Source organism: Montipora foliosa, chromosome 11 (assembly GCF_036669935.1).
Source record: "Montipora foliosa isolate CH-2021 chromosome 11, ASM3666993v2, whole genome shotgun sequence".
NCBI lineage: Eukaryota > Metazoa > Cnidaria > Anthozoa > Scleractinia > Acroporidae > Montipora > Montipora foliosa.
Window position 1 is genome coordinate 22,384,652 of NC_090879.1, and position 14,774 is coordinate 22,399,425.

Genomic DNA, 14,774 nt, shown 5'->3' on the forward strand with positions numbered 1-14,774 from the left:
ATTAACAGCGTCGCTTTTAATTCAGTAGTGCCTAGTTCCATCTACACGATACCAATAGAAAGGGGGCACTCAAACCCGTTTTTTGTGGTACTGCACTTAGCATAAGTGCACTACCATATTGTCATCGGGGCTGTCCGAGTGAGTGTCCGAGTTAGTGAGTGAGTGAGTGAGTGAGTGAGTGAGTGAGTGAGTGAGTGTCCGAGCGAGTGAGTGTCCAAGCGAGTGAGTGAGTGTCCGAGCGAGTGAGTGAGTGTCCCAGCGAGTGAGTGAGTGTCCGAGCAAGTGAGTGTGTCCGAGCGAGTGAGCGTGCGAGCGCGCGCGCGAGCTAGCGAGCGAGCGAGTGAGTGAGTGAGTGACAGTAACAGTAAATCTTTATTGCGCCTTACTCTCCAAAGGGAGGTATCGGTCTCGTTACAATAAAGGCGATGATATCTACTAGAATAACTAATTAACTAAAAGATCATACAATTACTTGTAACACAATTGGTATAAAATTATTATTTTTAATTATTTCGCATGTAGGATGTCTTTTTTCTTCTGAAACATTAAATATGTGTATTTACCTACTATCTTTGAAGTGGTTCGTGAGCGAGCGAGTGAGTGAGTGTGAGTGGAGTGAGTGAGTGTAAAGATTTGTAGGTCTGCAGCTTCTTGAATTACAACAATTGATGTTTGTTTGCGGCCAACTTGTTAATTTTCTTAATGAAAAGAGAATGAAAACTCTTTGAGTACGTTATTGTCAAATTAACAGACATATTTAAATTCTTAAATGTCTTAAATCAAAATCCTTTTTTTTTTTCACGTCTACGGAGATCGTCACGCAAGCTCACATTCTACAGACATTCTGCAGGTCAAATAAACAAGGAAAAAACTCACCAGTCGACCATAATATTTTTACTCCCAAAGACCGGGTCAACTTCTCTGCCTGTATTAAAAAACATTCAACAGTATTTTTATCATTGCGATCGATCAGGAAAAAAATGTACATTTCACCAGCTTCTTCGTGTTCAAATTCTTACGACGTTGTGCTCAAAAATTTTGTCCAGTAATCGAAAAGATAAGCTCTTTTGAATTAAACCAAACATTAAAAAATCGCAACTTTGTTTTCACACATGTCGAAATCTTTTAGTCATCGAGTGTAAGTGCACGTTCGGCAACACTAATTTAATTTTGCTGATTGGTAAACATGTAGATTATGTTGGCTAGTCTCTGTCCGTTGCTCTTTCTTCTCTTGTAATTTATTCACGCAATTTTTGATTTTCGCTCCACGTTTCTTTTAACCGTCCAACGGTTAATAGACTTTTGAACCAAGACAGCAGTTTATCCCTGATACCATAGTGTGCCAACTTAGTAAATAGCCGCTGGTGAGAGACGGAATCAAAAGCCTTCAAAAAATCCAAGAGCACCACGTCGGACTGGCCTCTGTCGTTTAGGGCGGAAGCAAGATCGTGGATAGTGATAATAAACTAGGACTCACAGGAGTGAAATTTTTGGCTCGCAGATAAGTGTTTCATAATATGACTACAAAGAATATGCTCAAGTAATTTGCAAGAAATACAGGTTAGTGAGATGGGCCTATAGTTACCGACTGACGTAATCAATTTTGAAATTTTGTAAAGCCATGTTGGAATGGAGATAGAAGATGGCTCGTAGATAAGTGTTTCATAATATGACTACAAAGAATATGCTCAAGTAATTTGCAAGAAATACAGGTTAGTGAGATGGGCCTATAGTTACCGATTGACGATTTCGAATCTTTCTTGTGGAGAGGAGTGACAAGGGCGTGTTTCCAGTCGATAGGAACAATTCCGGAATCCAAGAACTGCTGGAAAATGCACTTTAGTATAATTGCAGCATCGACAGGAGCTAATTTTAGGAGTTGGGCAGAAATGCCATCCCGGCCAGTCGCTTTGTTAGACTTAAGTTGGTTTATAAGGTCAGCGACTCCTTTGATTGAGATGTGAGGAAGCTATATTGCAAGATGGAATTGATGAGGGGCTATCATCGTCAGTGGTGAATACAGAATGGAAACAGTAATTTAAAACGTTTGCCTTTTCTTTGTTGTCCACGATAATCTGGTTGTTGACCTTTAAGGAAGGAATCTCAAAAAAGTCCTGCCTCTTGGATTTTATGTAGCTCCAGAATTTTTTTGGGCATATATAGAGGTTTTGCACGGCAGCCATGTTGCATGGCAGGAACAATAGATTATTTTTCCTATGGGAACAAACGTTCTTTCTTATGCAAAACATTTTCATTGTTTCTGCCATGCAAAACCTCTATAGAGATTTTCATCCAGGAGATTGGATACATAGTCGTTACGTGCCTGGTTTATGGCTCGAGAGGTAATTTTACGATGCTTTCCATATGCGTTCCAGGCGTGGGGAGAGTTTGATGACTTAGCACGATAAAAGAGCCTCTGTTTCTTTTGAGTTAGATGGCGGAGGCTTCTATTAAACCAGGGGTTCGGTTTGGCTGGGCGAGCAGCTCTCAAGGGAACTAATTATCAGCAAAGAAAAGTATGGCATTTTTAAAGAGGGACCAGTTTTCGTTAACGGAACGGAGGTGAAAAGGGAGTTGGAAATGCTTCGCAAGTTGTGCCATATCGCGACTGAAACCCTCGAGGGTTCCCTTTCCAAAATTGTAAATTCTCCTGCTTTTCTGTGACGGAACTTGTACACACTTGTTTACAGTTGCAACAACATGATCGTGATCGCTTAAGCCAGGTATTATTTGCACATCATTAATAAGCCCAGGTTTGGATGTGAGGAGAAGATCAAGAGTGTTGGAAGTTGTGGCACCAAGACGGGTGTCGAACGGGTGGGTTCCAGAACCAGCTGTTCAAGATAAGAATCCTGTACGATATCGAGGGGGTAATGACACAAACCCGGAATCGCGAGCTGGTGTAGCTACTGATAAAGTATTCCAGTTAATGGATGGAGGATTTAAGTCCCCGTCGACCAGAATGTGGCGGTTGCCAGCGAGATGGACGGCTTTCTTCAGAGATATGTCAAGTTTGTTTAATGTAGCCTCATCAGCCGATGGAGGACGGTAGAAGGAACAAATAAAAAGACTTTCTCCTTCGAAGATGACCTCTGCCCACACAATCTCGCAGTTTGCGTCAAGATCCGGGTGGGGAAGAGAAGCAAGATGATTTTTTACTGCAATTAAAACGCCTCCGCCACAGTGGTAACGGTCTTTACGGTACACAGTGAAATCTGATGAAAAAAGTTCACTGTTTCTGATGTCTGGTGTTAGGTGAGTTTCGCAAGCACTGATGATATCCACTTTATGAGCATCAATAAGAATAGTCAACCCAGCGACCTTCGATCTGATGCCTTGGAAATTAGCAATCAGGATATTGGGGGAAACAGGTTGCAGGGAGGCGGCTTCGCTGCGAGAAGAAGAGGACTCGAGGGAGGTCCAACTTGAAGAATAAAATGCAGGTTCCTGAGGTGCTGAACGTGCCGGTGTAGAACTGATGAGTTTGAAATCGTTAGGCTTGAAGAAGCATTTGACAGCGCCAGCGAGATATCCTGATCAGTAAGAGAATGCGTAAAATTTGCTACTCCACATAGAGGGCATAGCCATGCAGTCGAGAGATTTGCAAGATCTTCGTACGTCTTGGAGTTAATAAACATACATTTGGTATGAAACCAAAAATCATAAATATCACATTGCACTCCTCGCTGATTCAGTTTGACAGGTTTCGCGCACATTCCGCGAGGATATTTGAAGTTAGGTCCAGGATTTAGCTCGACGTCACCACCACACAAACGCAGTGCTAGCACCAAGGACTTTTTGGATTGGCCTGTGAACAAGATGGCGGATTGCTTTGGTTTATGAAGAAACCGCTGTAAAGCTTCAAGGCCAATTCCATAAGGCAACTTGGAGAAAGAAGACTCGAGAGGAGTATAGACAAGGTCGTCAACTTGGGAATCCGCATGATACAAAGGAGAAAAAGCGATTATGAAGGCAAGATCGGAGTAGTAAAATCCACGACCGCTCAATTTGAAGCGTTCTGTTCGTAAGCGTTTTATTCGTTCGTAACTTTGCCATTTCATCTAAAAACACTCATAAGCATGTGACAACTCGTTTTTTTAAAAACTTTAATGCAAATGCCTTGAGAGAAGACCTAAAGTCAGCCCCCTGGGATAGCCCAAGAAATTGCACTACTCGCAGTGAAATTGTTGAAATCTGGGAAAATATGTTCTTAAAAATAGCTGACGCTCATGCGCCCATGAGAACTCCGCGAGTAAGAAATTAAAAATCCCCTTGGATTACTACTGAGCTGAGGGAGCTGATTACAGGTCGAAACAGACTGAAAAGGCAAGCTATATTAACAAAACGGCCATCTATCTGGGATAAATACAGAAAAGAAAGAAATAGAATAAATAATGAGATTAAAATGGATAAAGCAAATTATTATAAATCAGTGGAACAAAATGTGGGTAACTCGAAGGAAATATGGAGGACAATCAATAAGTTAACATATCGTAAGTGCACTAGTAATTTTTCAGTAAGTGAACTAAAACGTCATGATAATTCCTTCGCCGCAAAACCCGCAGACATGTGCGAGATGTTAAATGACCATTTTACATCATCTGTCGGTCCTAACCTAGCCTTAACACTACCTAGTGGTAGTACAAGTTTTGACTCATACATAAAGCCTGTTTAGGAATTCACTTAGATGAAAATCTTAAATGGAACGAGCATGCATGTTGACAAACTTTGCTCAAAAGTAAATCGCTCCATCAGTGGTCTAAAACAGGCACTTGATTATGTACCATTAGATGTTCTAAATACAATTTACAAATCCCTTATCCAGCTTGTGTTCGACTACTACATGTGACGTTGTTTGGGACAATTTAGACCGGGGACTTGCCACTAGGGTCCAGAAATTACAAAATCGTGCTGCATGCATAATAACCTTTCAAGGTTATGATGTTCGTTCAGCACAAATACAAAAACAACTAAACTGGGAAGAGCTTGCTAGTTACTTTAAGCGATCTTTTCTCGAATGCCTGTGAGAACAACCCTTATAAATCTAAGGTAAGAAATACGGAATATAATATAATTTGTACTGTACCACGGTCCAAAAACAGAATATTATTAAGGGTCTTTTTCATACAGTGGAGGAATGCTTTGGAATTCATTACCAAATGACATAAGAGCGTCCGAATCTAAAGCTATTTTTAAAGGTCAACTGGCTGGTAGGCAGGCAAACTGTTGAGAGTATTTTACTATCTTTTTTTCCATGTACATATGTTTAGAGTAGTTTTACACTATCTTGTTTCGTCGCTCTAAACTAAGATCAGCCGATTTTTTTCGGCGTTCATGTTTCCCGTATACATATCTTGACTGAGCATTCGAATTATAAGTTTGGGGAGCCTGTGGTGCTTGGAAACGGAAGGAAACGGATTTAGCTTCGATCTCAATCTCTGAAATGGGTCCTACCAAACTCTCCACTGCTATGTTTTATTTATTTTTGCTTCCTTCTTTTCTTTCTTTACCTTTTTTTTTTTTTTGGTTTTTTAAGACAAGTACGATTTTTAATTTTCACTCAGAAGAGAAGCGCTTTTTTTTAACCATTCCTAGTTTGGGGAATGCGTGACAAATATTCACTTTCAAAGTTAAAAAAAAAACAGGATGGCCTGCAATCCGATACTTGCCGCAAAGTCAAGAGTGGAGACTTGAAAGGTCTTCCAACGTTAGGAGAAAAACTGGGGATACTACGCAGGAAGAAGGGGGGTCGTTTTCACGGAAGAAGATCTAGATACTGAAAGCACAACCGCAACAGAGGACAACAATTCGCGAGACATGAACGTAAACTCAAGAAATATGAGAGAAATAGAATCTTTAATCGATAGCTCTTACGATGAAAGATTGCAGCCTTCTCTTGATGTTCATCGAGGACCCCGTTCACCGCATGCAATACGACCGTGTTACTACATCCTACAAATTCTGGGCATGTGGAAACCGAGTGACGGAAAATTCGAATTCGCCTGGCGTGTCTATCGAATTTTCATCTTCATCGTTTGGTTTGCATGTCTGACAGCAATTATGTGTTTGGACTTTGTACACTACGGTTTTGACACGACCAAGATTCATTTCAGAGAAATTATGAACAGTTTCTGTACTTGTTTGGTGTTCCTGTGCCCGTTCATCTTCTCTGTTTATTATTTAAGTAGAGGTCAGTTTGTTGAGCTCGTTTTCAGCGTGCAGGGCGTTTCACAAGTATGGCACAAAAAGCTGAGCCGAGTTGCAAAAGGATACACTTTTATGTCGCTTTGCCTATGGGGTCTCTGCACTGCATTTTTTATTGTCCACTGGCTTCCTTTCTTTTCGAAAACTTGGCATTACATATCTTACATAGCAGTGATTGTTTTCATCGCAGGTTGGTGGGCAACGTGGCTAAGTATCTATGGATTTGTTTGTCATGTCCACAGCCTACAAATTGATACTGTTGTAGAGGAAATGAAGTCCATGGAGTGCACATCAAGATATATTCTTTACAAACACTCCATTATACTTTCCAATCTGGAAAGAACTCAAAAAGATTTTGGTGTTATAATTTCATTGGCTCTGGCATATCACGCTTTTGACATGATCATATTCAGTTTTGCTTATTTCAATTCCGCCTTTGGCCAAGATTATCCTTTATGGCAGTTTATGGGAACAGTCATTTACGATTTAATTAGCATTATTGTCAAACTCTACCCTCCAGCTGTTGTCGCAGCTGCCTCCCACCGCATAGTTGTACAAGCTTGCAAGAGATGCCAAGCACGAATTACTCCCACATCAACTGATCTTCCCTCAGAGGATATGCAGGTATTCCAGTATATGTCATGGTGTGAGAAAGATATGGGTCTTAAAATTCTGGGAATTCCTATCACTGTTGAGTTGGCCATGAAGATATTTATGACAATCATCACAGTTGTGGTGTCGTTTGTGGCCTTTGTCATACCTCGCCTAAAGTAAGTAGGCATTTACAGCCTCTCCTGCTGACAATTTACACTTGCCTCCAGAAATGCATACACAGTTGTACTTTGATGAACGCCCAACTAAAGCTGTGTTCACATTAGGCCTCGATTATGATCAAACTAGTAGTTTACCTAAATGGTAGAAATGCTGCTGAGGGGAAGGGAGATGTTCAATCATGCTTGTGGTAATTTAACGACGGTTCGTGCATGGAAATGAAGGGAAATTTTAATAAGTCTTGAGCAGGGAGTCGGTACAAAACATGCCCCCCCACTCGACCTCTCAAGAGAAGAAAGAAAACGATGGATGGTTTTCACAGTGACGTCATCCAAATTCTAAAATCAAAATCACAAGATCTTCTGAATTTTTATCTAAAGGAGGTTGAGGATGACCCTCTCGGCAGTTTGAGCCTTTCAAAAACACTATGGAACATTAACAGATGTGTTCATACACATGTATTTTATCTCATGAGCAAAAAGTAAGTGCTTTTGTCGCAAAGTGAACAATAGATGTTTTCGTTGGTTACCCGCTTATATTGGTGGACCACATGGCGTCTCCATACAAAACTCTATAAAGTTGCGGTGCAATTTTCATCCAACTTGTCTCGCAACACCATTGCAAGAATTCTTGGCCTTTTTCATTGAACGACCTTAAATTTATTTTTGTATTGCGTGACGGTGAAAGTATCCCGAGAAGTGAAATGAAAAACAGAGCAGATCATACCGTGCATCTTAATTCCCCCAATTGCACATAACCACAATCCCTTACGTTTCAAAGAAAAATGTGTTCTTGTCCCAAATATATAGTTATACCTCGTTCGTTCACTTCAGGCTCACTCACTGTGGCAGCAATTACGACACAAATAAGTTTGGAATGGGTTCACATCCACTAATTACAGTGCGTGATTATAATTGGATTATAAGTATTTCAAGCAACCTCAAGAGGGTTGTTTGAAGTAACTACAGTGCGTAATTGAACAGAATGGCAAACATATGGTGGTACAAGCAGACGAAACGTCTAATCGCTTTATGGAGCAAAGATTTGGATTTGTCTTCTTCTATTCTGACTCGGAAGCTTTCCTTGGTTCTCTTCTTGCCTCAAACATTGTGCCAGCCATGCGATATGGCGCCATTTTGTCTCATACTGCGAGGTTACCCTACCTATTGTATTTGGACTTTTGCAGATGTGAACAGAACCATAATTGAATAAAATTGAATGGGGTACGATAGCCTGAATTATTTACTTTAGCTGATCATAATCAACAACCAGCTTAACCCTTTCAGCCCCGATAGTGCCAAATGGCACTTATAGATTTTACTCTGTCTAACGCCAGACGATTTTACTCGTCAATGGGGAACCCCTCGGGGCTTAAAGGGTTAAGCTAACAGCGTGAAAAAACTATGTCCCCGTTTAACCCTTTCAGCCCCGATAGTGCCAAATGGCACTTATAGATTTTACTCTGTCTAACGCCAGACGATTTTACTCGTCAATGGGGAACCCCTCGGGGCTTAAAGGGTTAAGTCTCCCTTTAAATGTAAGCATTTGCTAACTATTTCCAAAGATAAAGTAAAACTAAGGGTTAGTGCCATTTTTTTTTTTTTTGTGATGGTACATGTAAATGCAATAAATAAAACGGATTTAGTCAAAGCTTCAGATAAACATGATGAAGCAAGATCATCTGTACTGCCCTTGGTTGTTTAAAGGGTGGGTAATGTCTATAACATCTTCGTTATTAATTCACAGCAATTTTGAGGCAGCATTTACGTGAATGATATTGCTTTCAATTCAGTAGTTCCTAGTTCCATCTACACAATACCAATACAGAGGGGGACACTCAAACCAGTTTTTAAAAAAAACCCAGTCAAAAGTAGAAAGTTCTATGGATGATACGGTTACATCTGTCACATAAACAGCAAAAGCAAGCAGATTTGAACATCATTACTATTTGAGCAAGAAATCTTACGAGATTGTGACACTTCAACATGATGTGGCCTCACAAAGAACATGAAGACTACTTACCGTACATGTATGTCCAAAAAATGTCACTCTTTCTCAAACACTAAATGTACCCATTGTAATAGTTTTGTGATCAGCAACTTGAGCTGCATATTGCAAGCATTTCTGCAGTTTACAGAGCCTTTCTCTTGTCCTTAAGCCAAAATACCCTTGTTCAATATGGTTTTCAATGTCTAAACAAAATATCATACCTATCTCGAACTATTTACAGTACCTACCTGTATGTAATTCACTAAACTTAAACTTATCAAAAAGTTCTAGGTTCAGTTACTGTCATTCCCTTTTTAAAACACCACAGTTTTAGCAGTACATATGGTACTGTGATTTATATTGCCCCTTCTTAAGGTGGCTCCCTAGAGTATTTGCGAATACCCTCACTACAGGGCACGAGTTACACAAGGAAGCTAACTTATACACAACATTGTACATGCAATTTCTCTCAAAGTTTTCTCTGTAGAGACTTAGTAATACCAATATGGGTACGGATATAATAAGGCTTATTTTTTGGGTGTCAAATTTCCTTTTAATTATATTTATACTTTCCCTTGGTGTAATTTGCCATTTTTCATATGCGCGATTCAGGCTTTACATGCCATACTAGTGCCCAGCTGGTGCACAGCCCTAAAACTCTAGGGAGCCTCCTTAAACGGGTCTTGTACAGTCATCAATAACAACAAAAATGGTTATTACCTCCCTCTTGCTGTAAGCAGGTAATTTTCTTCGAAACTCCTGAGAAAATGATGAAGGAAAATAAAATTGAAAAGCTGCAAATCATCCTACTATTTGTTCCTTGTTTTCAATGATTGAAATTAACATTCAATGTATTTTCTCCTTCCTTTTCATTGGCCGAGAGCCCACCACGTGACCTGCAAATAACTGCCTACAAATAATTGTTTTGCTGCAAAAAATATTCTGCCCATGTACAATTGAAATCATGAACACATTTTCCCTTTTTTTTCGGATTTCAAATCCTTGTTCCTGGAAGTCTTCAGCCATTTGAAGGCATACATTTTGTTAATTAACAGTTGACTGTACGTACAGTCAAGTCAAGTCAACAGAATAAATTATTTAACTGAGAAGGAAACCAATTGATCTTTGCCAGCAGCGTGCGCTTACCGCTTCCCCCCAAAAATTGAAAACAAACTCGTTAATCCAATGATAAAACAATTATTGAACTTGGTTATCGCAAAATATTGTGATATGTCAGTGTCACGATATTTTGCTCAACCTCGTCCAATAATTGTTAATTATTACAAACTGAACTACGGATATCAGATTTCCGGCATTTTCATTGGCTCACCAGACACAGGCTATAAGTTTATGTACCTGCTGTACCGAATATGGTCCAGGAAGGTGTCAGCAATAAAGCAAGCTGAAAACATTTTTGCAGCTCTGAGAAAAAATGGCCGACAAAAGCAATTTTGGACCGGAATTGACCAAGGCAGAAATTGCTGATCCCAGAAAATGATTATGACCAACTCATCGCTACACGCCTGGTTGGTTATCTATCACTTCATATCCAGAGCCCCGTCGTAGAATAATTGTTACACCTAATTATTTTCCTTCTCGGCATTGCATTTTGGTGGAAATAACCTTGTGCATGATGGCATTCGCAATGATTGCTGCCACCAGTCTTCCTAGTTACACCTATTGCTTGATTTGTGCATGCTAGCCAACTGTCATTCTTGCAAATCTAGACTGCATGCAGATGAAACTTTCATGAAAAACTAATGCTGAAGAAACTCAAGGTCATAACAAGCACAGACCCAGCATTCTTAATTCATTAGATAAGTTGAATTCATGATTGTAGCTGGCCACAAACAAAAGGCTTCTTCTTACGATAAAAACATAAATATTGTCTTATTCTAAATTACATTTCTCATTTGAGAACTTGCTTGATAGCTACAAGGCATACGAGAGTTGAAGCTTAAACCAGCTGCCTACTTCAAATTTCATTGAAACCCCTGATTTACACCCATTAACGTTTGCAAAATAATTTCATTGGCTATTTTACATCTCGTGGAGGACAGCCCCTATCTGCTTCCATATTTTGTCCTGCAATTGTTTCAGTCGAAAAGAAACAGAGCTGTTTTCTTTAGAAGGGCATTCCTAATCTTTCTCTAATTTGTTTCATTGATCAAAATTTAATCACTTCCTCACAAATTAAATTCTAAAATTTTAACATATTATGTAACACACCTGCATAGCTTCGTATTTTGTTTCCTTCGATGCACATTTTCGCTGTTGCTCCTCCTTTAAATATTGATCTAAATGAGGGTCTTGTTGCAAAGATGTCTTGGTGAATGTCATCTCGCTTAAGCTACCATCATACGCTTGAGGAGCAGCATCTACATTTAGTTCATTTTCAAATGCATCTGTACTCAGTGTGGATGTACCAACTTAAAAGAAAAGCAAAGTCAAACATGCCATCATCAATAGCCTTATTTAAACACTGGATCAATAATAACTGATATGTAATCATATGACATAATTTATTGTACAAATAAAATATGCTCGTCCACTGAGCCATGTATTTGCATATTTACCCTTTCACCCCCAAACCAGCAATACTAAGTATTTTACTCTGTCTAACGCCAGACGGTTTTACTCGTCAATGGGGAACCCCCAGGAGTCAATGGGAACTTAAGGTGACTGAACACAGTTTTTAAGCACTTATACTTCCATTTTTGCCATATTTCTGCAGTTTTTGCCTAGAAGCTCCAACTTGGTCTCTGATAAGTGCTACCATAAAGGTTTCTATTTTGACAGTTAATGTGCTCTGCAGGCTGTTACCATGTTAATGCATCTAGGTTAGGTAATGCATCTCGGTTAAAACAAGGCCTAGTTGGAACTAGTCCATATTTCTGCAAAATCTAATGACGGGTTTGCAAGAAATTTTGTAAAACATCCAGCATTTTGCTGGGTTCCTCCGAAAGAGCAACATGACATTTACACTGCATTTACAAGACCATCATGAGAAGAAGCTGAACGCAAAAAAAGTTTTTGCCATAGTCACCATATTAAATTTTGTTTTGATTAAAATCTGCACCAGTGTTTAACCCTTTGATGCCCAAACCAGCCTAAATTGGCCAGACTCGTCAATGGAAAACCCCTGGGAGTCAATGAGTTTTTGACTACATGTACCACTGACTGCAGAAAAACTGTGTTCTGAAACCTTAAATCCTACAGTAAAATAAAATATCTCAAATGGGAAAAATAAAGTTTGGTGTAAAACCGTGTAGCCCTTGTCTATGCATAGTGGCTGCCGCAGCAAACTGGTGGTTATGACTAAATCATTTGTTTCTCATTTGTCAAACCAAGAATTCCTTAAATCTTGTATTGTGAAAACCTTGAGCCATTGGGTAAATTGATAATATTAATACTTATTATGACCCAGCCTTTTCCATAGCATTAATTCTCTCCATCTTTTGGTTGTCTTGGTGAATCACTCCAGTTGGAAGAATACTATTAAGGTCGTTAGGAATGGATATTTATAACTTTGCCAACATTCACCTTTTTGATCTGACGACCCCGGATTTCCACTGTCATCATTTACATTACTTTCACCAGTTCTTATTGTGTCCAGTAGTTCAGTTAGTCTCTCCTCTTGGTGGCTATCCATGGTAACATGAGCTCGCTAGACAATCAGAGGAACAATCAGAGAAATATTAGAGTCTCATTTATTAAAAAGAATGAATAAATTCAGGAGGGGTTGCTTCACACATTAACGAACAAGAGAGACTGAACCTAGACTATGAAAGGTGATGTAATCTGAGCCTTCTAAAAGATGCCAGTTCTTTTAATGTAATGTTTGGTTGTATGATGTGCAAAGGTTCATGTTTTTGTATGGTTTATATATTTTCTTGTAACATCTTGATTGGACAAATGTAAGTTTTGAAATAAGTTTACAAGTTTCTTTTACAGTGATTTCAAATGAGGTTTGCATTCCGGTGAGGCGATTGTCCTCATTTTACTACCTTTGATCGCTTCAGGTTATTTTACATCAATTCAAATAAATCCTGGACATCCAAACTGTCCAGTGTTCACTTCACTGACTCAGTGGCCCAAACATTACTAATTCTTGCCATTAATAATATTTAGTATAATTTTTAGCGGAATTCAGAATTTAGTGTTACATTCACCGTGCTACCTGGTGAATACAACATTTTGGAGGCGCAGCTGCAAAGCCAAACAAGCACTTTTCGTGTCTTTTTATCTTGTTTTAGCACATTGTTTTGCACTTTCTTGATATTCACCACTGAAAATTACACTAATTATTCGCCTCAGGCTCAGTAAATATTGGGAATTAGTATAATTATACTATTCAAAACAGTGGATAGCGTTGAACTCGCGCGCTGATTGGCTCTTCAAACTCCAAATATCCTGTGACAAGTGAAGAAAACATCCAAATTAATTTTTTGTGCTGTATATTATCTCACTGTTTTAGTATATTACTAAAACAACTATTCACCTCAGTGTCCGTGGCTAGCGTTGGATATTTACCTCGCCGCTTTGCAGTTCGGTAAATATCCACCGCTAGCCACCTCCACTTCGGTGAATAGTTGTTAAATATTTACCTCGACTACGTCTCGGTAAACATTCATCAATATTATATATTACTCTTTCCATCCTAAGAGCGACACTTCAGGGATTCAGGGGGTGAAAGGGTTTAATAATGTCCATGTCCAACTATAACCTCTTGCTAACCGCGTCCGAGGGCTGTATTGGGGAAGATTGGCTCAAGGGCGTGGTAGTATGGACTGAGTGCAGCGAGGTCTGTACAAAAGCGACCAAGGGCTAACATTCCCCAGCACAATCCCAAGAAAGTGAGGTGAGTAAGTTGTTTGTTATATGGCATTGTTTCGGACATTTCTCCGCTTCAGTGGGTGAATGTTTGTAATTTTCGTCTTCCATCAGCAAAGTTTGAACAGTAACCTTTTACAATTTTCTATAATTTGTTATTGTACTGTTGTGATGAAAAAATTAAATTCTGCTTTTTGAAAACTTTTTGTGTTTCACTCAATTTGAAAAAATATGGTTTCCATGGTAATGGTCCATACTGTAACATCCCGACTGAAAAACCAGCCAATCAGAGTGATTCATTTAGCCTGAGAATTGCTTGCCATATAATCAAAAAACTATGTTCCCTTTAACCCTTTCCCTTTGAAGAGTTGCACTTCTGGATTGTACTCTTTCAAATGCCAGACAATAAGAATTATTATTATATGGCTTGTATTTGTAGCCGATATAACACGCGCTCTGATTGGCTAATTGTGACTGAATTGTAGGGCATTATTCTCCCATAATGCCCTTGCAAAAACAAAGCAAAAGGTAATTAAAAAGCCATATAATTAACTACTAACTAATTGAGCTAGATCGAGTCATACTGGGGAATATTGGCCCTCGGTCATTTTTGTACGGACCTCGGTCCGTACTGCCACGACCTCGGGCCAATATTCCCCACTACGGCCCTCGCACTCGGTTAGTAAGAAGTTATTATTTTACTTGTCAATAGACCAAATCAGCTAACTCGATGCTGTACCCAGTTGAAATCTCCGGGAATAAAGATTCTTTGTGTATTGTATTTGCATTATAATGTAGCATTCACACTTAAATGATATGGAAATACCTGGAACAAGACGTTTTATCCCCAAAGGGTTAAACTGGTTGCAACAAAGAGTGGTACCGGTAAAGTTAAATGGTTTAGAACCAAGACAAAATTACAAGGATTTGTATGGAATTACTGAAGCACAACAGGGCCAATATCTCACCCACCAAAT

The 14,774-nt window shown here is 39.3% G+C and overlaps 2 protein-coding genes across 2 annotated transcripts in view; one reads left to right on the top strand and one right to left on the bottom strand.

Moving 5' to 3' along the window:
- LOC137975442 (ATP-dependent DNA/RNA helicase DHX36-like) overlaps positions 1–14,774 on the bottom strand; it is a 63,231-nt gene that overhangs the window by 45,334 nt on the left and 3,123 nt on the right. The window contains exons 3-5 of the mRNA XM_068822563.1: positions 12,508–12,631; positions 11,194–11,393; positions 9,685–9,723 (exon numbers count right to left, since the gene is read on the bottom strand). Of these exons, the coding sequence (XP_068678664.1) occupies positions 9,685–9,723; positions 11,194–11,393; positions 12,508–12,631 (363 nt within the window). The remainder of the gene's footprint in view (positions 1–9,684; positions 9,724–11,193; positions 11,394–12,507; positions 12,632–14,774) is intronic.
- LOC137975445 (uncharacterized) lies at positions 5,216–9,670 on the top strand. Its single transcript, XM_068822565.1, has 2 exons — positions 5,216–6,298; positions 6,395–9,670. The coding sequence occupies exons 1-2, from the start codon at positions 5,818–5,820 to the stop codon at positions 6,976–6,978; spliced, it is 1,065 nt and encodes a 354-aa protein (XP_068678666.1). The 5' UTR covers positions 5,216–5,817; the 3' UTR covers positions 6,979–9,670.